Genomic DNA, 20,619 nt, shown 5'->3' with positions numbered 1-20,619 from the left:
GGATGATGCTCTAACCAACTGAGCTACCCTGCTAGGGCACATGGAGTTTCCACAAGCAATTTACACATGGCCAGGCACCATCCGGGAAATGAATCACAACACGCACTCCTTCTTCTCTATTATCAGTCCTATCTCTGCTTCCTCTGCCAGCTGCTGTTTCTCCTACATAAATGCTTAATTCCTAAGAGCCTACATGGTCCTTACACCCTGCCCATTTTTCCTGCATCCACCTCTAATGGACTTTCTTGTCTTCACCCATAGTCGCAGCCAAATCCTCTCTTGTCCTACCTGGGTATTAGCCCAGCTCCCTCTAACCCCCGATCCACCATTCACTCCCTTCCCCACAAGCCCCAGAGACAGAAATCTGATTATTTGCTTCCCTTGCTTACACACCCTCCGTGGCTCCCCATTGCCCTTGGGAAACATTTCAAACTCTTCAACCTGGCATCCAAAGCCATTAAAAATTATACATATTGCCTGACCTGTGGAGGTGCAGTGGATAAAGTGTCAACCTGGAAACGCTGAGGTTGCCGGTTCAAAACCCTGGGCTTGCCTGGTCAAGGCACATATGGGAGTTGATGCTTTCTGCTCCTCCCCCCTTCTCTCTCTCTCTCTCTCTCCCCCCCTCTCTATAATGAATAAATAAAATCTTTATAAAATAAAAATTATACTTGTTGCTTGACTGGTGGTGAGGCAGTGGATAACATGCTGCCCAGAATGCTGAGGTCACAGTTTGAAGCCCCGGGGTTGCTGGCTGTGAGCATGGGCTGATAAGTGTGGTGTCACTAGCTTGAGTGAGGAATTGTCCATACAATCCTAATGCTCTCCAGCTTGAGCTCAAAGGTCGCTGGTCAAAGTCACTGCCTAAGCAAGAAGACACTGGCACAGCCCTGGTCAAGGCACATACGAGAAGCTCAATGTACAACTAAAGTGAAAGCAACTATGAGTTAATGCTCCTCACCCTCTCTCTCCCTTCCTGTTCTCTCTCAATCTCTCTAAAAAATTATACTACTTGTGGCCTGACCTGTGGTGGCACAGTGGATACAGCGTCGACCTGGAACACAGAAGTCACCTGTTCAAAAACGTGGGCTTGTCTGGTGAAGGCACATATGGAAATTGATGCTTCCTGTTCCCCCCCTTCCTCTCTCTCTCTCTCTCCTCTCTAAAATGAATAAATAAAGTCTTTAAAAAAAGATAAAGGTCAGCATTGATTGGCTTTAAAAATATATATATTATACAGTTGCCTGATCTGTGATGGCGCAGTGGATAAAGTGTCAACCTGGAATGCTGAGGTCACTAATCCAAAACTCTGGGCTTGCCTGGTCAAAGCACATATGGGAGTTGATGCTCCCTGATGTCTCCTGGTCCTCCCCCCCTTCTCTCTATCTCTCTTGCCTGTCTAATATGAATTTTAAAAATCTAAAAAAAAAATTATACTCCATACTATAGCCATCACGTTCCCCTCCATGAACAGCTGAGGGGTCTCAATTCTTTTACATGCTCAGGCCTTTGGCCAGGCTGTAACCTCTGCCTGAAATACCTGTACTTTCTTCTGCACTGGGATTAACTGTGCAAAGACTGGAGTAGCCTGAATCTTCTGGGTCCTACTGACAGACCCTAGGAGGCTGACTCTTCCTGCTTATAGAGAGAAATTGTACTTCTTTGACTTGGAGGTACGCAGGAGCACTGAAACCCTAACTCCTAAGCATTGCTCCAGCCACGGTAACCTGGAAGAGGCTCTCCACACCAAGGCTCTCTCAAGCCTACAGACTTTTGTTCAGGTGGTTTCTTCTGCCGGAAGTGCCTTTCCCACTCTGTTTTTCCAGCATATTCTCCATCTTTCCAGGCTCAGCCTACACAGCTCCTCCTGGCTTGTCATTAAACCAGAGCCTGGCTGATGTGGGCAGATTTAACCAAATCTGCTCTGGCCAGATAGCTTGGTTGGGTGGAGTGTTGTCCCAAAGCGCAGAGGTTGCTAGTTCGATCCCTGATCAGGACACATGCAGGAAAAGCTTGATGTTCCTGTCTCTCTCCCTTCCTCTCTTACTGAAATCAATAAACAAAAATTAAAAGAACACACACACAGGCCCTGGCCGGTTGGCTCAGCGGTAGAGCGGTAGAGCGTCGGCCTGGCGTGCGGGGGGCCCAGGTTCGATTCCCGGCCAGGGCACATAGGAGAAGCGCCCATTTGCTTTTCCACCCCTCCCCCTCTCCTTCCTCTCTGTCTCTCTCTTCCCCTCCCGCAGCCAAGGCTCCATTGGAGCAAAGATGGCCCGGGCGCTGGGGATGGCTCCTTGGCCTCTGCCCCAGGCGCTAGAGTGGCTCTGGTCGCGGCAGAGCGACGCCCCAGAGGGGCAGAGCATCGCCCCCTGGTGGGCGGAGCGTCGCCCCTGGTGGGCATGCCGGGTGGATCCCGGTCAGGCGCATGCGGGAGTCTGTCTGTCTCTCCCCGTTTCCAGCTTCAGAAAAATTAAAAAAATTAAAAAAAATTAAAAAAAAGAACACACACACACACACACATACACACACGAGAAACTGAGTTATACAGTGGAGTTTTGGACCATTACACTTTGTTTTAATGGTCCTAAAAATTCTGTGACAGATTTTTGGTCAAGTCGTTTCCATTAAAAAGCACGAATTAAAAAAACTAATAACTTAGCCCTGGCCGATTAGCTCAGTTGGTTAGAACATTGTCTCAATATGCCAAGGTTGTGGGTTCAACTGCTGGTCAGGGCACATTCAAGAACCAACCAGCCTGACCACGCAGTTGCACAGTAGATAGAGCATCGGACTGGGACACGGAGGACCCAGGTTTGAGGCCCTGAGGTTGCTAGCTTGAGCATGGGATCACTAGCTTAAGCATGGGGTCTCTGGCTTGAGCGTGGGATCATAGACATGACCCCATGGTCCCTGGCTTGAAGCCCAAGGTCGCTGGCTTGAGCCCAGGGTTGCTGGCTTGAGTAAGAGGTTACTCGCTCTGCTGTTGCCCCCTGGTCAAGGCACATATGAGAAAGCAATCAATGAATAACTAAGGTGGTGCAACGAAGAATTGATATTTCTCATTTCTCTCCCTTCCTGTCTGTCCCTCTTTCTGATTCTGTCTCTGTCAAAAAAAGAAAGAAAAAAAAGAAAAGAAAAAGAATCAACCAATAATGCATAAATAAGTGGAACAACAAATCAATGTTTCTCTCTCTTAAATCAGTAAAACTTTTAAAAATATATATAATGAATAGAATAAAATAAAAATTACTTAGTAATTGCCACTCAAAAGAACTCAAATGATCCACAAAGCATTTTCCTTTCCTTCTGAAGGTTTTACAGTGCATTGTAATCATTAAAAGTCTTTTTTCTTTTTTACAGAGACAGAGAGAGAGTCAGAGAGAGGGATAGATAGGGACAAACAGAAACGGAGAGAGATGAGAAGCATCAATCATCAGTTTTTTGTTGCAACACCTTAGTCTTAGTTGTTCATTGATTGATTTCTCATATGTGCCTTGACCATGGGCCTTCAGCAGACTGAGTGACCCCTTGCTCGAGCCAGTGACCTTGGGCTCAAGCTGGCGAGCTTTGCTCAAACCAGATGAGCCCACGCTCAAGCTGGCGACCTCGCGGTCTTGAACCTAGGTCCTCTGCATCCTAGTCCGACGCTCTATCCACTGTGCCCATGGCCTGGTCAGGCAGATACTTTCTTGACACTGAAGTCAACATTGTTGCCAGAAAGAGTTTCATGCAATGCTTCATGGTGCATTACAACAGACTACTTCGGTTGTAACATTGACTGGAGCAAAGGTGACCATAAGGCAGGCCAGATTTGAGAACACTGGTCTCTACTCCTACTCGATTTATAGGGACAGTATCAATACCCCCAATTTTGTAGATATCCTGAAAGTGCAGATGCAGGGGCTTGTCAGTTAAATGAGTTGGTGGCAGGATGCAATCCAGAGCTTCAAGCATGATTCCACTGGCACTGCCATTTTTACTGGTGACTTTCTATCCCTTGAAGCAAGGCATGTTAGCACTTGGCTCCAGCATTTTGTCACCGTTACAACCAGAAAATGGCACAAATGCTACTGTATCAGGGTTGTAGCCAATTTTCTTAATGCTGACTTTATTTAGGATTTCCTCATATCTCTTCTGGTTGTAGGACGGTTCAGTGGAATCCACTTTATTTATTTTTTTATTTTTTTACTCATTTTAGAGAGGAGAGAGACACAGAAAGAGAGAAGGGGGGGAGGAGCTGGAAGCATCAACTCCCATATGTGCCTTGACCAGGCAAGCCCAGGGTTTCGAACCGGCAACCTCAGCATTTTCAGGTCGACGCTTTATCCACTGCGCCACACAGGTCAGGTGGAATCCACTTTATTAACACCAACAACTACTTGTTTCACACCCGGTGTGTGACTCAGAAAGGGATGCTCACAGGTCTGTCCATTTGTGAAGATATCTACTTTAAATTCACGAACATTAGCAACAACAATCAGGACAGCACAGTCAGTCTGATATTTGCCTGTAATCATGTTTGAGATAAAAGTCCATGTGTCCTAGGACATCAGTGATGGTCACATAATGCTTGCTGGTCTTAAATTTCCACAGAGAAGTATCAATGGTGATACCACTCTCATGTTCAGCTTTCAGTTTATTTATCCAAGACTCAGTTATACATGAAGGAGCCCTTTCCTATCTCAGTAGCCTTCTCAATATTTTAAAATTGTAGAGATTTAAAAAGTGGGGTTTTTTCTTCTTTTCCAAGCGAGAGGAGGGGAAATAGACTCCTACATGTGCCCTGACTGAGATCCACCTGGCAATACATGTCTGGGGCCAATGCTCTTCCCATCTGCAGCCATGCTTGCAACTGAGCTATTTTTAGCACTTGAGATGGAGGCTCCATGGACCTATCCTCAGTGCCCAGGGCCAATGGGCTTGAACCAATTCGGCCATGGCTGTGGGAGAGGAAGAGAGAGAGAGAAAGAAGGGGGAGGAGAAAAAGGAGGGGATGGAGAAGCAGATGATTGCTTCTTCTGTGTACCCCGACTGGGAATCAAACCCAGGACAGCCACATGCCAGGTGGACACTCTACCACGGAGCCAACTGGCCAGGGCCAAAGAAGTGTTTTTTAATTTATTGACTTTAGAGAGAGAGAAAGGGAGAGAAACATCAATACGTTGTTCCACTTGTTTATGCATACATTGGTTGATTCTTTTTTAAAATTTTTCCATTGATTTGGGAAAGAGAGAGAGAGGAAGACAGAGAGAGAGAAGCATCAACTCCTTGTTCCACTTAGTTGTGCACTCATTAGTGCCAGGGGATTGAACCCGCAACCTCCATGCACCTTGAACCACCCACCAGGGCCCATTGGTTGCTTCTTGACTGTGCCTTGACCAGGGATAGAACCCACAACCTTGGCACATTGGTAACTGTTGGTCAAATAAGTTTGTAAATATGATATATATTCAATATGTTTGCTCGCTCATAGTTTGTACTGAGTGTGGGGGACAGCTGTAAGCAGGCCCGGTCGTTATAGCCTAAGGCTTAGTTTTAAGACTGAGCTTTTCCCCAAACCCTTGACTGGTTGCATAATTTGGGGTGGTGCACTCATGAGGAATCCCATTATACCTCAGATAAGTGACTTTGTATCAGAGACTTCCTTGTTTGTATATTGAATTAAAGGTTTTGATTTCTACACTATGAAATGGGGCAGACCGGGAGCTTGCTCTCTCTCGGTTTGAGATTAGCATTAGAGGAGAGAGCAAAGAAAGGCCACATGGAGGAGAGGAGAGACAGCCAAGATGGCAGGGTGCTGAGAGAGAAGCCAGTTTGTGCAGAGTTTGTGCAGAAAGAAGGAGATGGGGAACAGAGGTGAATAAGGCTAGTGAGCTAGAAACCTTTGATTCTAGGAAACTCAGATAAGTCAGTAGCTTTGTGAGCGCTGAATGAGTTGATTTAAGCCCAGAGTGTGTGTGGTTTTTTGTTGTTGTTGTTGTTTTACAGAGACAGAGAGAGAGTCAGAGAGAGGAATAGACAGGGACAGACAGACAGGAACGGAGAGAGATGAGAAGCATCAATCATTAGTTTTTCGTTGCGACACCTTAGTTGTTCATTGATTGCTTTCTCATATGTGCCTTGAGCGTGGGCCTTCAGCAGACCGAGTAACCCCTTGCTCGAGCCAGTGACCTTGGGTCCAAGCTGGTGAGCTTTTGCTCAAACCAGATGAGCTCGCGCTCAAGCTGGCGACCTCAGGGTCTCGAACCTGGGTCCTTGGCATCCCAGTCCGACGCTCTATCCACTGTGCCACCGCCTGGTCAGGCACCAGTGTGTGTTTTTACTTGCCCGCCGGGTACAAGCTAGGATTAAAGGTAATGGCCCACCAGTTCTTGGCTCTGTTGTTTCATTACCGTCTGTCGAAATCTAATGCGAACCTGCATGGGCCAGGCAGCTGTGATGGTGGCTGTGGCTTCTGGCCATACAGTGTTTTAACAAAAAAATTATTGTGCCTAACCTGTGGTGGTGCAGCGGATAAAGCTTCACCTGGGAACGCTGAGGTTGCCAGTTCAAAACCCTGGGCTTGCCTGGTCAAGGCACATCGGGAAGCAACTACTACAAGTTGATGCTTCCTGCTTCTCCTCCTTTCTCTCTCTCTCTCTCTCTCTCCTCTATCTAAAAATCAATAAAAATTTTTTTTTTAATTTACTCATTTTTAGAGAGGAGAGGGAGAGACAGAGAGAGAGAAGGGGGGAGGAGCTGGAAGCATCAACTCCCATATGTGCCTTGACCAGGCAAGTCCAGGGTTTCGAACCAGCGACCTCAGCATTTCCAGGTCGACGCTCTATCCACTGCGCCACCACCGGTCAGGCAATATATAAAATTTTATAAAAAAAGAAGAAAATGGGCCCTGGCCGGTTGGCTCAGCGGTAGAGTGTCGGCCTAGCGTGCGGAGGACCCGGGTTCGATTCCCGGCCAGGGCACACAGGAGAAGCGCCCATTTGCTTCTCCACCCCTCCGCCGCGCCTTCCTCTCTGTCTCTCTCTTCCCCTCCTGCAGCCAAGGCTCCATTGGAGCAAAGATGGCCCTGGCGCTGGGGATGGCTCTGTGGCCTCTGCCTCAGGCGCTAGAGTGGCTCTGGTCGCAGCATGGCGAAGCCCAGGATGGGCAGAGCATCGCCCCCTGGTGGGCGGAGCGTCGCCCTATGGTGGGCGTGCCGGGTGGATCCCAGTCGGGCGCATGCGGGAGTCTGTCCGACTGTCTCTCCCTGTTTCCAGCTTCAGAAAAATGCAAAAAAAAAAAAAAAAAAAAAAAATGGCCCTGGCCGGTTGGCTCAGCGGTGGAGCGTCGGCCTGGCGTGTGGGGACCCTGGGTTCGATTCCCGGCCAGGGCACATAAGAGAGGCGCCCATTTGCTTCTCCACCCCCCCTCCTTCCTCTCTGTCTCTCTCTTCCCCTCCCGCAGCCGGGGCTCCATTGGAGTGGGGATGGCCCGGGCGCTGGGGATGGCTCCCAGGCCTCTGCCCCAGGCGCTGGAGAGGCTCTGGTCCTGGCGGAGCGACGCCCCGGAGGGGCAGAGCATCGCCCCCTGGTGGGCAGAGCGTAGCCCCTGGTGGGCGTGCCGGGTGGATCACGGTCGGTCGGGCGCATGCGGGAGTCTGTCCTACTGTCTCTCCCCATTTCCAGCTTCAAAAAAAAAAGAAAAAACACACACACACATAAATAAATAAATAAAAGAAAAAATTATTGAATTTATTGGAATTAAATAAAATTATATAGGTTTCAGGTGTACAACCTATAATACATCTATATATTGTAATGTATGTTCACCATGTCAAGTCTTCTGGCTTAGTATTTTTCTTTTTCTTTTTTTAGCGAGAAAGAGAGAGAGACAGAGAGGACAGACGAAGGAAGAGAGAGATGATAAGCATAAACTCATAGTTGCAACATCTTAGCTGTTCATCGATTGCTTTCTTATACGTGCCTTGACAGGAGCACGGTGGGCTCCAGCCCAGCCAGTGACGCCTTGCTCAAGCCAGTGACCCCAGGCTCAAGCGAGCGACCTTTGGGGTCAAGCCTGCGACCACGGGTCATGTCGATGATCCCAAGCCCGCGACCCCAGCTCAAGCTGGTGAGCCCGTGCTCAAGCCGGTGACCTCTAGGTATCCAACCCATGTGGGTCCTCGGCATCTCAGGCCCACGTTCTATTCACTGTGCCACCGCCTGGTCAAGGCTTAGAATTTTTTTTTCTTTCTTTTTCTGAAGCTGGAAACGGGGAGAGACAGTCAGACAGACTCCTGCATGCGCCCGACCGGGATCCACCCGGCATGCCCACCAGGGGGCGACGTCGCTCTGTTGCGACCAGAGCCACTCTAGCGCCTGGGGCAGAGGCCAAGGAGCCATCCCCAGCGCCCGGGCCATCTTTGCTCCAATGGAGCCTTGGCTGGCTGCGGGAGGGGAAGAGAGAGACAGAGAGGAAGGAGGGGGGGTGTGTGGAGAAGCAAATGGGCGCTTCTCCTATGTGCCCTGGCCGGGAATCGAACCCGGGTCCCCTGCACGTCAGGCCGACGCTCTACCGCTGAGCCAACCGGCCAGGGCCTCAATCATTAGTTTTTTTGTTGCAAGTTGCGACTTAGTTGTTCATTGATTGCTTTCTCATATGTGCCTTGACCGCGGGCCTTCAGCAGACCGAGTAACCCCTTGCTGGAGCCAGCGACCTTGGGTCCAAGCTGGTGAGCTTTTTGCTCAAGCCAGATGAGCCCGCGAACCTGGGTCCTTCCGCATCCCAGTCCGATGCTCTATCCACTGCGCCACCACCTGGTCAGGCAAGGCTTAGAATTTTTGATTGTTGCAAATATATGTAAAATAAGCAGAATTGCCTAATTGGGAGGCCGTACCCACCTTAGTCCCAAAAACCCATCCCTCATCCACCAATCAGCTACGCCTCTTCTAAATCCTGCCCAATCCTGTCTCACTCAGCCTTTCACATTGCAAATCAGGCCTTCTCCAACCTCCTGGGCCTCGTCCAAGGAAAGCCCCACTCCACTCTGTCTAATTCCAGCCTACCAGGACAGAAGAGTTGACCAGCGTGGTTTGACTCCATTAGAAACAAAAACTCAAAAACTCAAAAACTCAAAAACTCAAAAAAAAAAAAAAAAAAAAAAAAGAAACAAAAACTCCGCCTCATTTTGCTTTTAGCCAATCACACTCCAGATCCCGCCCCACTCCGCCCCCACTCCGGTCCATCACCTCCAAACCCCGACTCCTAGCAGAGTCCCAGCCTATTAGCTTTCAATGCTCTTCAGCCTCGTCCTGTTTTTCGTTCCGATCACCTTGCGGCCTGCTGAACTACATTTCCCAGGAGGCGTCGCGACCGCGCCGCACGCCACGTCGGGCTGTGAAGATGGCGGCTTTCTAGCGGTTCGGCGTCCGAGTCTGAGGAAGGATTATTAGGCTATGGTGAGCAGAAGTTGGGTATTACGTCCCTTTAGGCCTAGCTTTGGTAGCCCCAGGGATCCAGCCCCTTGCCACTCTTGAAGCTTCCGTCTCTGGTTTCTCCTGCAGTCTAGCCTTCATTCCTATTGCTACAGCTAACAGCTTTGTTTCCTTAGAGGTTGTGGGGACTGCAAGGCGCTCAGAGACCATCCTGGGCAGCCCGCATCCACTGCCCAAATAGGCTGTTCCATTGTCGTCCTGTCTTCACTCAGGGAGACCTGTAACACTGAGATCCGCGCCCCTCCTTTGTTCAGACATACTCATAAACAGACACACCTCATAGGCAGCTCAGCGCCCACTAGGGAAAACCCCAGAGTTATTATTTCTTTATTCATGAAAACATTTTCAGTTTCAGGTAACAGAAAACCCAACTCAACCTGTCTTAAGCAAAGAGGAGTTAGTGGCTTATAGACAAATTCAGGCGTAACTGGATCCAGGCGCTCAGAAGTCTCTGTGCTGTTCTCTGGGTGAGCATCACCCAGGTAGGCTCTTTCCTCTTTGGAGGCTAAAGAGGCTTCTAGCAACATTCGACTTGTATGTTCCCAGCTCTGCAACTCTAAGGAGCCCCTCTCCCTTAATGGTGCTATTGGAAGTCCTGGAGGTGATTCTCACTGGCCTGTAGTGAGCCATGTCCCCATCTCTGAGCCATTCACAGAGGCCAGTTGTGCTTAGTGGTTGGGGGTGGGAGTAGTTCTACAGAAAAAAATGTGAGGCTATTACCTTAAGTCAGAGTGGGTGCTTAGCTGATAAGTGTAAAGGCACCTATTCTACAGGAGAGGAACCTGAGGCCTGAAAGGAGTGAGTCATAGTAAGTGGCTAGTGCCTTATCCTGCCAGATAACCAGATGTTTCTGAGTCTCCTAAGGGCAGGATTCTGACTACCCCCATCCCTGCTTTATCTAGCCACTCAGGAGCCATGGAGGTGGCAGAGCCCAGCAGCCCCACCGAAGAAGAGGAGGAAGAGGAGGAGCAGTCAGTGGAGCCAAGGCCCCGCACACGCTCCAACCCTGAGGGGGCCGAGGACCGGGCACCAGGGGCCCAACCCAATGTGGGCAACCGCAGTGAGGGTGAGGGTGAGGCAGCCAGTGCTGATGATGGGAACCCCAACCCTCTGGGAGCTGCCCCCAAACCCTGGCAGGTGCCCCCGCCAGTCCCTGAGGTCCAGGTGCGGACACCAAGGGTCAACTGTCCAGAGAAGGTGGTAAGTGGGAATTCAGTTATCAGCTCAGACTTTAGGGAACCTTGGGTTAACATTCTTGCCTTTGGGATTCACTCTGCTAACAGCACTTTTGTAGAGTTTCTTGGGGCTGACACAAATTACTGCAAACTAGATGGCTTAAAAAAACAGCAGTTTGGCCTGACCAGGTGGTGCGCAGAGGATAGAGCGTCGGACTGGGATGCGGAAGACCCAGGTTCGAGACCCCAAGGTCGCCAGATTGAGCGTGGGCTCATTTGGTTTGAGCAAAGCTCACCAGCTTAGACCCAAGGTCACTGGCTTAAGCAAGGGGTCACTCGGTCTGCTGAAGGCCCGCGGTCAAGGCACATATGAGAAAGCAATCAATGAACAACTAAGGTGTCGCAACGAGAAACTAATGATTGATGCTTCTCATCTCTCCGTTCCTGTCTATCCCTCTCTCTGACTCTTTCTCTGTCTCTGTAAAAAAACAAACAAACAAACAAACAAAAAAAAACCCCAGCAGTTTGGCCCTGGCTGGGTAGCTCAGTTGGTTAGAACATTGTCCTAACATCCCGAGGTTGTGGGTTTGATCCCCAGTCAGGTCACATATAAAGAATAATCAGTGACATCATGATGTCTCGCTCTCTCTGTCTCTGTCTCTCCATCTCTCTCTCTCTCTCTAAAAACCAATGAAGTTTAAAAATAATAAAACTTATTCTTCAACAGTTCTGGAAACCAGAATTCTGAAATCAAGGTTTTTGGTTTTTTGTTTTACAGAGACAGAGAGAGGGATAGACAGGGACAGACAGACAGGAATGGAGAGATGAGAAGCATCAATCATTAGTTTTTTTGTTGCGCATTGCAACACCTTAATTGTTCATTGATTGCCTTCTCACACACGTGCCTTGACCGCGGGCCTTCAGCAGACCTAGTAACCCCTTGCTCAAGTCAGCAACCTTGGGCTCAAGCTGGTAAGCTTTAGCTCAAACCAGATAAGCTCTCGCTCAAGCTGGTGACCTCAGGGTCTCGAACCTGGGTCCTCTGCATCCCAGTCCGACGCTCTATCCACTGCGCCACCGCCTGGTCAGGCTGAAATCAAGGTTTTGGCAGGGCCCCATTCCCCCCAGAGGCTCTAGGGGAGGATCCTTCCTTACTCTTTCAGCTTGGGTGGCTCCAGCATCTTTGGGTTGTGGGTGCATCACTTCAGTCTCTGTCTCTGTCTTCACATGGCCTTCCTCTCTCTGTCTCTATGCCTCCTCTTCTGTTTATCAGAAGAGGATCTGGTTCAGATGATCTTATCTCAGTTCTTATCTCAGTGTTTTTTCTTTAATTACATCATTAAGGACCCTAATTCCTTACAAAGTTGCATCTGAGACTAGGCAAATATATCTTTTGGAGGCCACAATTCAACCCACTGTATCCTTATTTTCCTTGTTTCAGTTTCAGTGTCACATATTCTCTTATTTACTTATTCACTCATTAACCTAGGCTCCTAGTCCAGTGTTCTTTTCCCTTCAAAAGTGAATGGCTTGGCTGGGAACCTGGGGTCCATCTTACCACCTTTTCAACAGATCTGCTTAAAGAGGGCCAACCATGTGGGAGCTGGCATTAATATCCTGGCCCAGGTGCTACCAGTCACCCTGCCCTCACCACCCTCCAACTCCATTGCAGATCATCTGCCTGGACCTGTCGGAGGAAATGTCATTGCCAAAATTGGAGTCGTTCAATGGGTGAGAAGGACATCCTAGGGATTAAATGTGAAGCCATGGCTGGGAGGGGTCCAGCCTGAAAAACAGGGCTCTCTCTCTCTTAGACTCACACCACTGTGGTCTGGCTTGGGGGCAGTATCAGAATGTAGCAACAGTAACTGGTAATGATATAGTCATGGCCCAGCAGGCTCTGTTCCAAGCACGTGAGAGCTATCACGGTCACTCATGTCAAAGCAATGACTTGGAAACTCAAAGAAGCAAAGTGACTTGCCCAAAACCTCACAGCAAATAGGTAAAGCCAGACTTTGACTCAGGCTTGGCTAACCTAAAACCCTTTGCCTTAAGCAAAGGGCTTTTGGTGAGGGTAGAGCCACAGGGCCTGGAGAGGGCCTGAGGGGCTCTGGGAGATGCTGAGGACAAGCCTGCCTTCCCCTCACTGGCACCTCTGTCTATACACATGGCTGCGCAAGGGTCTCGGAGGACCTCACAAGTGTCAGCTGTGGGACCCAGGCTGGCCAGAGGGGCCATTTGGAGAGGGTGAGAGCTGGAGAGGTGGGTCAGCTGGGTTAGATTTGCATCTGGGTTTTGCCACCCCCTAGTATGTGATCTGGGCCAGGGCCTCATTGTAGGGCTGGTGGAAGATTCCCCAGGATGGACAGTGGACAGGTGAAGAGACATGCCCCGCCTCCAGGCCTGGAGACCTCTCCTTAACCATGTCCTTCACTTTCTGTCCTGCCCTAGCTCCAAAACCAACGCACTCAATGTCTCACAGAAGATGATTGAGATGTTCGTGCGGACTAAACACAAGATTGACAAAAGCCATGAATTTGCTCTAGTGGTGGTGAATGATGACACTGCCTGGGTGAGGCTGGGATCCCCTGGGGGTAGGAATGAGGCTGGGCCCTATGTGGTCCCCAGGGGGGCAGGGAGCACCTTACTGAGGCATTTGCTTCTCCACAGTTGTCTGGCCTGACCTCCGACCCCCGGGAGCTCTGCAGCTGCCTCTATGACCTTGAGACGGCTTCCTGCTCCACCTTTAATATCCTTCCAGGCAGAGGCTCCCCAAGGGTGGGAGTGGGAATGGGGGTAGGGGCCTGGCTTGTCCTGTCATCCTCAAAACCCAGGAACCTTGAGTAGTGGAAGGGGCCAACTCAGACTGGCTCAGGTCCAGAGCCCAGCTCTGCCACAGTGGGCAGAGCTCACTCACCTCTCTGGCTCTCAGTTTCTTTTTCTTTCTTTCTTTTTTTTTTTTTTTTGCAAACTTTTATAAGGTTTATTTGAGCCAGACTGATGACATTGCTGGGAAGCAAGATCTCAAATGCTTCCCAGGCTCTCAGCTTCTTCTGTATAATGGGAGGCAGAGAATCTCCTACCATATGAATGTTACACCATGGGTCACTGTGGAGGTCAAGTCATAACACTGAAGCAAAATCAGCTGATTTGGACTCTGGTTGTCAGAACTGCACTCACAGGGGGAGCACTTCATACAGGACCAATAAATGGCAGTATGTGACTGAAAAATCAGTCATCACTACATCACACTTTATACTAATTTGAACATGAAAGGTTCACATGCAGCCCAGAACTTAAATAGAATGTCATTCCTGTGAGTTAGAAAACTTGTGAGTGTTAGGAGGAGAATAACACCCATGGCTCCTTGCATATAAGGAGAGTGGCCCTCACCCTGAGGGAAAGGGACATTTTGAATCACCAACGGTCTTAGATACATCTGATGCCACCCTCCATATTTTGTGATCTGTGCTGAGGAGGAACAGGCCTAGAGAGGCGATGAGGCCAGGATTTCCCACACAGTGATACCTGGCACCAGGTTCGGAGGCACCTGGGGTCCCTTGACATCAGGATGAGGGAAGTTATCCACTTGTGCTTTGCTACCAACATTCTCCTTAGCATCCCTGCCAGATATGGAAGGTCTCTTCAGCCTCATGTAAGTGCTCCCTTCCCCACGTCTTGCCTTCTGTGTTAGTCATGTGGTGGCCCTGTGGTCCTCCAGGCCATTGTTTTAATACATGGGGCCGCATACATTTTACTTTTCTTTTTTTTAACAGAGAGTCAGAGAGAAGGACTGATAGGGACAGACAGACGGGAAGGGAGAGATGAGAAGTATCAATCCTTTGTTGCAACACCTTAGTTGTTCATTGATTGCTTTCTCATATGTGCCTTCACCGGGGGAGGGGGCTCTAGCAAAGCTAGTGACCTTGCTCAAGCCAGTGACCTTGGTCTCAAGAAGCGACAATGGGGTCATGTCTATGATCCTACACTCAAGCCAGCGACCCTGTGCTCAAGCTGGTGGTGGGCCCATGCTCGAGCTGGCAACCTTGGGGTTTTGAACCTGGGTCCTTCGTGAAGGTGGCATACTTTTGGTTTTGCAGACTCTGTGGTCTCTGTCACAACAACTGCACTCTGCCATTGTAATCCAAAAGCAGCCACACCATATGGACACAGTGGGCATGGCTGTATGCCAATAAAACTTTATTGATGAGCACTGAAATTTGAATTTCATATCATTTCCACATGTCATAAAATATTCTTTTGATTTTTCCCCCGTAATTATCTAAAAATATAAAACCCTTATTTCAACCCCTGTTTTCACCAGTATTTTTTGTTTTGTTTTGTTTTTTTTGTGACAGAGTCAGAGGGACAGATAAGGACTGATAGACAGGAAGGGAGAGAGATGAGAAGCATCTTATCATTGCAGCACCTTAGTTGTTCATTGATTGTTTTCTCATATGTGCCTTGACAGTGTGTGGGGGGGGACTACAGCAGACTGAGTAACCCCTTGCTCGAGCCAGCGATCTTGGGCTCAAGCTGGTGAGCCTTGCTCAAACCAGATGAGCCCACACTCAAGCTGGCAACCTTGGGGGTCTTTTTTTTTCTTTTTTTTTTCTTTACAGGGACAGAGAGATAGAGGGATAGAGAGGGACAGACAGACAGGAACAAAGAGAGATGAGAAGCATCAACCATCAGTTTTTCATTGCGACACCTTAGTTGTTCATTGATTGCTTTCTCATATGTGCCTTGACTGTGGGCCTTCAGCAGACTGAGTAACCCCTTGTTCGAGCCAGCGACCTTGGGTCCAAGCCGGTGAGCTTTTTGCTCAAACCAGATGAGCCTGCGCTCAAGCTGGCAACCTTGGGGTCTCGAACCTGGGTCCTCCGCATCCCAGTCTGATGCTCTATCCACTGCGCCACCACCTGGTCAGGCCAGGCTCACCAGTTCTTGATGATGGGCACAGACCTTGTGTTGGCTTTACCATCATAATTTACTTGGTATAGACCTCAGTACATTTTGCAGGTTAACCCATGGGGTAACTTCACAATGGAGGACATGCTGGATCAAAGGATGGAGTGTTATTTTGCTAGACATTGCCAAAGTACTGTCCCAGAAAGGAACCCTGATTATATCCCCTGGCACCAGGATTGATCATACTGCTGAAAGCTTTGCCTCTGTGATAGTACTTTTCTTTGAGCCTTTTTTAATTCATTAAAAAAAATTTATTGAATTTATTGGAGTGATATCAGTTAATAAAATACAGATTTCAGGTGTACAACTCCATAACACATCATGTGTACACTGCACTGTGTTCACCACCCCAAGTCAAGTCCCCCTCTGTTACCGTCTATTCCCCCTCTACCCTCCTCCACCTTCCCCCATTCATTTGTTTTTAAGCCCTCTGATATTCCCTCACTGATTTGTCTACTGTCCTGTTTACCTATTTTTCTGAGGATGTTGGCTTTTTTTCTTGTAGTTGATCAGATTTGCTTTTTACATAATAAGGACCTTAGCCCTCTGCCTAGTGCCTCTGCCCAACGTGCGATCCAGCTGTGGCTGAGGAGGGAAATGTGTCTTGATTTAGCATATAAGATTAGGTCCCAAAAAACAAACAAAAAAACGTTAGGTCCTTGCTTAAGAGTCTCCTGGCCTGGTGGGGCAGGGCCAGGGCCAGGGCCAGGTGATGGGAGACACGCAGCAGCAGGGGCAGGCTTCAGCTTTGGGTTTAGCAAAGCCTCTCTGTTGGAGCAGGAGAGGTCAGGCAGAGAGGGAGGCTGGAGAGGTGTTCTGGACAAAGGGAACAGCATGTGGGAAGGCTCACAGGCAGCAGTGAGTTGGGGAGGGGTTGGGTGGGGCCTTGTGTGTGCATCAAGGAGCTTGATTATCTAAAGGTGATGATGGGAGGGCCCTCAGAGTGTGCTCTGACCTGTCCCCTTGATGTGCAGCCAGCAGAAGACCGAGCTGCCAGTCACAGAGAACGTGCAGACGATCCCACCCCCATATGTGGTTCGTACCATCCTTGTCTACAGCCGCTCACCCTGTCAGCCCCAGTTCTCCCTGACAGAGCCCATGAAGGTGACTGAGGCCTGGGATAGGGTGGTGAGATACAGGAGGGTAGGGAGATACTAGGAGGGACTAGCACAAGAGCTGGGGCACCTCCTGACAGGTTTTCAGAGTCTAAGGCAGAAGCTGGGGAATTGTGGGCACAGGGTTACCATAGTCCTAAAGGCTGGTGTTCTTCCCCTGCAGAAAATGTTCCAGTGTCCGTATTTCTTCTTCGATGTTGTTTACATCCACAATGGCGCCGAGGAGAAGGAGGAGGAGATGAGTTGGAAGGTGAGGCCTTGGCAAGTGTGGGTGGCAGATGGGCAGAGATGGGATTTCTCAGAACCTACCTACCCTGAACCTAGGGGATCCCACTTCCTGGATCCTGATTAGTTAGTCATTCAACAACCATTTTTACACATCTGCTGGGAGCTCAGTGAGGCTTTTGGGACGGTGGCCTGGTGGGAGCAAATAGGGCCTGCCCACCTTATCCCAACACTTCCTGCTTCTCTCTTCCTGTCTTTGTCCTGGCTGTGCATTCTGCTTGGAGCATCCTTCCCTCCCTGCCTCCCCAGGTTCTGCTGGTCATTTCATGTCCCAGCCCTTTACTAGTTGTGGGACCTCAAATGGGCCACTTACCTCCCTGAGTCTCAGTTTACCCAACTGTGAACAGGAGTTGAGACCAGATCCTACTCAGACCTCAATATTTAAAAATTAAAACATTTTATTTATTGATTTTTAGAAAGACAGTAAGGGAGAGAGAAACATCAATTTGTTGTTTTATAATTTATGCATTCATTGGTTGATTCTTATATGTACACTGAGGATTGAACCCACAACCTTGTGTATCGGAACAGTGCTTTAACCATGTGGTTTTCAACCCTTTCACACACCAATGAAAATAAGAGAATTATTTCAGACATCACTAAGGCAGAAATCACCTTGAGCATAAACAAATTCAACCAAGATCACTGGGTCTATAATCCACATTAGGCTGGTTAACTCTTTTGTGGACTGGCATGAAATTTCTGGCATACCTGCATTGGTCTGTTGACTGGGTGTTGAAAAACACCAAGCTACCCAGCCAGGGCCTTATACCTCAATATTTAAACCAAAAAATCTCTATTGTAGGAAGCCCTCCTTGCACCTCAAGGAAGATCAGCGTGGGGGCTGGGGGGTAGACTTCATCTAACTATATCCAGACTGGGGCCTCCAGGACAGACCTTGTGTTATCCCTAACCCTGGGTGGGTGGTAAGGAATGTTTGCTGAATGCAGGAATGTGTTCTGCCTGGCAAACTCCTCTTCACCCTTCAGAACCCAACCCTGGTGCCCAGTCCTCTGGAAAACCCGCCAGGGGCAAGGAAGGCCTGTCAGGGGAACCTTTACCTGAAGAGCCCCTCCCTGGCCCCACAGGATATGTTTGCCTTCATGGGCAGCCTGGATACCAAGGGCACCAGCTACAAGTATGAAGTGGCACTGGCCGGGCCAGCCCTTGAGCTGCACAACTGTATGGCCAAGTTGCTGGCTCACCCACTGCAGCGGCCCTGCCAGAGCCATGCCTCCTACAGCCTCCTGGAGGAGGAAGATGAAGCCACTGAGGTTGAGGCCACTGTCTGAACCATCCCTGTGCATCCAGCCTTGTACAATGAAAGCTTTGGCCTAGATTGTTGGTTCTTAGACGCCGCTCCACAGGACTCCTGGGGGACTTCAAGGTTGTACTCAGGTTACTTGGGAACCCTGGAAGGAAACCTGAAATTCCAGGAAGGCTCAGTGCTGTGGGCCTCCATTCCCCATGTTTCCCAGCCCACATCTCATTCCCCATTTTGTCAGTTGTAATTTGTTCTTCCCTGTTTGATTTTTGTTTTTTAATTTAGAAATTAAATTTAATGGGGTGGCATTGATCAATAAGAGTACATAGGTTTCAGGTAAACATTTCTATAGCATTTGAACAGTTGATTGACCTGTGGTTTTTGTCATCAGAATAAAAATTTAAGGAATTTCTAACCCAGATCCATACCAGTCACTTTGTGTTAATTGAGATCTTTTTGGTTGCAAGTAACAGAAACCCACCCACTGGAACAGGGAAATGGCTTGGTTCTTGTGGATGAGAAGCCAGGGTGCAACTTCAGACTTGACTATTTGCAGCTGTTCTGACATTGTTATTGAAGTGGGCTGAAATACTCGATGGTTGGTGTTCAGTGTTCCCTGTTTTCCTTCTGACCTCTGGAAAGGTGTGAAATGGTTGTATTGACCCCCACAAAGAAAATACTTACCAAGAGGAGTTCTTGGTGGCTAATTGGTCTCAAATTAAAAAACAAAAGAGCCCAGGAGCCATTGCTGAACAGAGGCCTTTCACATGAGTTGAGCCTTTCGGGGGAAATATTATCTCCCTTTTGTACTGAAATGACTGCCTGCCTGCACTGTGCTCCTGCTGGCTGAGCCAGCCCTTATAAAGGAGTTCCTGGAATCCTAGTTCAACCAGCAGGACAGAGATAAACCCCCTTGTCCCGTCAGAGCTGTGTAGCTATAGTTTCATTAGCATTTTAAAAAAGATTTTATTTTATTCATTTATTTTAGAGAGGAGAGAGAGAGGTAGAGGAGGAGAGGGAAGCATCAACTCGGAGTAGTTGCTTTTTATATGCGCCTTGACCAGGCAAGCCTGAGATTTCAAACTGGCTACCTCAGTGTTCCAGGTCGACGCTTTTTACCCACTGCACCACCACAGGTCAGGCAGCGCTTTTTCTTTTTTTTTTAAAGAAAAACCTAGTGGTGCCTGGTGCCTGGCCTGCGGTGACACAGTGAGGATAAACCATCGACCTGGAACGCCGAGGTAGCTGGTTCAAAACCCCAGGCTTGCCTGGTCAAGGCTCATACAGAAAGCAACTACTACAAGTTGATGCTTCCCACTTCTCCCTCTCTCTAAAAATCAACAATAAAAAAACCTAACAAAATAGAGCCCTGGCCAGTTGGCTCAGCAGTAGAGTATTGGCCCGGTGTGTGGAAGTCCTGGGTTTGATTCCTAGTCAGGGAACACAGGAGAAGCACCCATCTGCTCCACCCTTCCCCCTCTCCTTCCTCTCTCTCTCTTCTTCTCCTGCAGCCAAGGCTCCATTGGAGCAAAGTTAGCCCTGGGCGCTGAGGAGGGCTCCATGACCTCATCCTCAGGCCCTAAAATGGCTCTGACTGCAACAGAGCAACACCCCCTGGTGGGTATGCTGGGTGGATCCCTATTGGCACATGCAGGAGTCTGACTGCCTCCCTGCTTCTGACTTTGGAAAAATAAAATATAAAAAATAAAAAGCCTAGGCCCTGGCCGGTTGGCTCAGCGGTAGAGTGTCGGCCTGGCGTGCGGAGGACCCGGGTTCAATTCCTGGCCAGGGCACATAGGAGAAGCGCCCATTTGCTTCTTCACCCACACCCCCCTCCTTCCTCTCTGTCTCTCTCTTCCCCTCCTGCAGCCAAGGCTCCATTGGAGCAGAGATGGCCGGGGTGCTGAGGATGGCTCCTTGGCCTCTGCCCCAGGCGCTAGAGTGGCTCTGGTCGCGGCAGAGCGACACCCCGGAGGGGCAGAGCATCGCCCCCTGGTGGGCAGAGCGTCGCCCCTGGTGGGCAGAGCGTCGCCCCTGGTGGGCGTGCCGGGTGGATCCCGGTCAGGCGCATGCGGGAGTCTGTCTGACTGTCTTTCCCCGTTTCCAGCTTCAGAAAAATACAAAAAATAAATAAATAAATAAATAAGCCTAAATAACTAAAATAAATAAAGTCTAAAAAAAAAGCAATTTCTTTAAAAAAAGAAAGAAAAGCCTAGTGGGACTTAAATTTTTTTAAACTGATCTTTTTTTTTTCTTTTTTTTTTTTTTTTAGTTTAGAGAGCGGCAGGGAGAGAGAAACAGGAACATCAAGCTGTTCCTGTATGTGTCCTGACTGG

The 20,619-nt window shown here is 49.0% G+C and overlaps 1 protein-coding gene across 5 annotated transcripts; it reads left to right on the top strand.

Moving 5' to 3' along the window:
* Positions 1-9,279: 9,279 nt before the first annotated feature.
* BABAM1 (BRISC and BRCA1 A complex member 1) lies at positions 9,280-18,702 on the top strand. Of its 5 annotated transcripts, none has more exons than XM_066270405.1 (10): positions 9,280-9,437; positions 9,823-9,955; positions 10,376-10,673; positions 12,321-12,379; positions 13,100-13,220; positions 13,319-13,401; positions 14,283-14,303; positions 16,594-16,723; positions 16,898-16,984; positions 18,009-18,702. In XM_066270405.1, the coding sequence occupies exons 3-10, from the start codon at positions 10,389-10,391 to the stop codon at positions 18,309-18,311; spliced, it is 1,089 nt and encodes a 362-aa protein (XP_066126502.1). In that variant the 5' UTR covers positions 9,280-9,437; positions 9,823-9,955; positions 10,376-10,388; the 3' UTR covers positions 18,312-18,702. The 5 variants fall into 5 exon arrangements, with proteins under 5 accessions (XP_066126502.1, XP_066126522.1, XP_066126496.1 ...); XM_066270425.1 differs by having other exon boundaries at positions 9,281-9,437; positions 9,829-9,940; XM_066270399.1 differs by having other exon boundaries at positions 9,281-9,437; positions 9,823-9,940.
* The last annotated feature ends 1,917 nt before the right edge of the window (positions 18,703-20,619 follow it).

Source organism: Saccopteryx bilineata, chromosome 1 (genome assembly GCF_036850765.1).
Source record: "Saccopteryx bilineata isolate mSacBil1 chromosome 1, mSacBil1_pri_phased_curated, whole genome shotgun sequence".
Lineage (NCBI taxonomy): Eukaryota > Metazoa > Chordata > Mammalia > Chiroptera > Emballonuridae > Saccopteryx > Saccopteryx bilineata.
This window is presented reverse-complemented; position numbering and strand designations above follow the sequence as displayed.

Coding starts and splice junctions, on each gene's coding strand:
- BABAM1 (XM_066270405.1), top strand. CDS start 10,389: ATGGAGGTGGCAGAGCCCAGCAGCCCCACCGAAGAAGAGGAGGAAGAG. Junction 13,402..14,282: donor TCCTGCTCCACCTTTAATAT/CCTTCCAGGCAG, acceptor CCTGCCAGATAT/GGAAGGTCTCTTCAGCCTCA. Junction 16,985..18,008: donor AGGAGGAGATGAGTTGGAAG/GTGAGGCCTTGG, acceptor TTCACCCTTCAG/AACCCAACCCTGGTGCCCAG.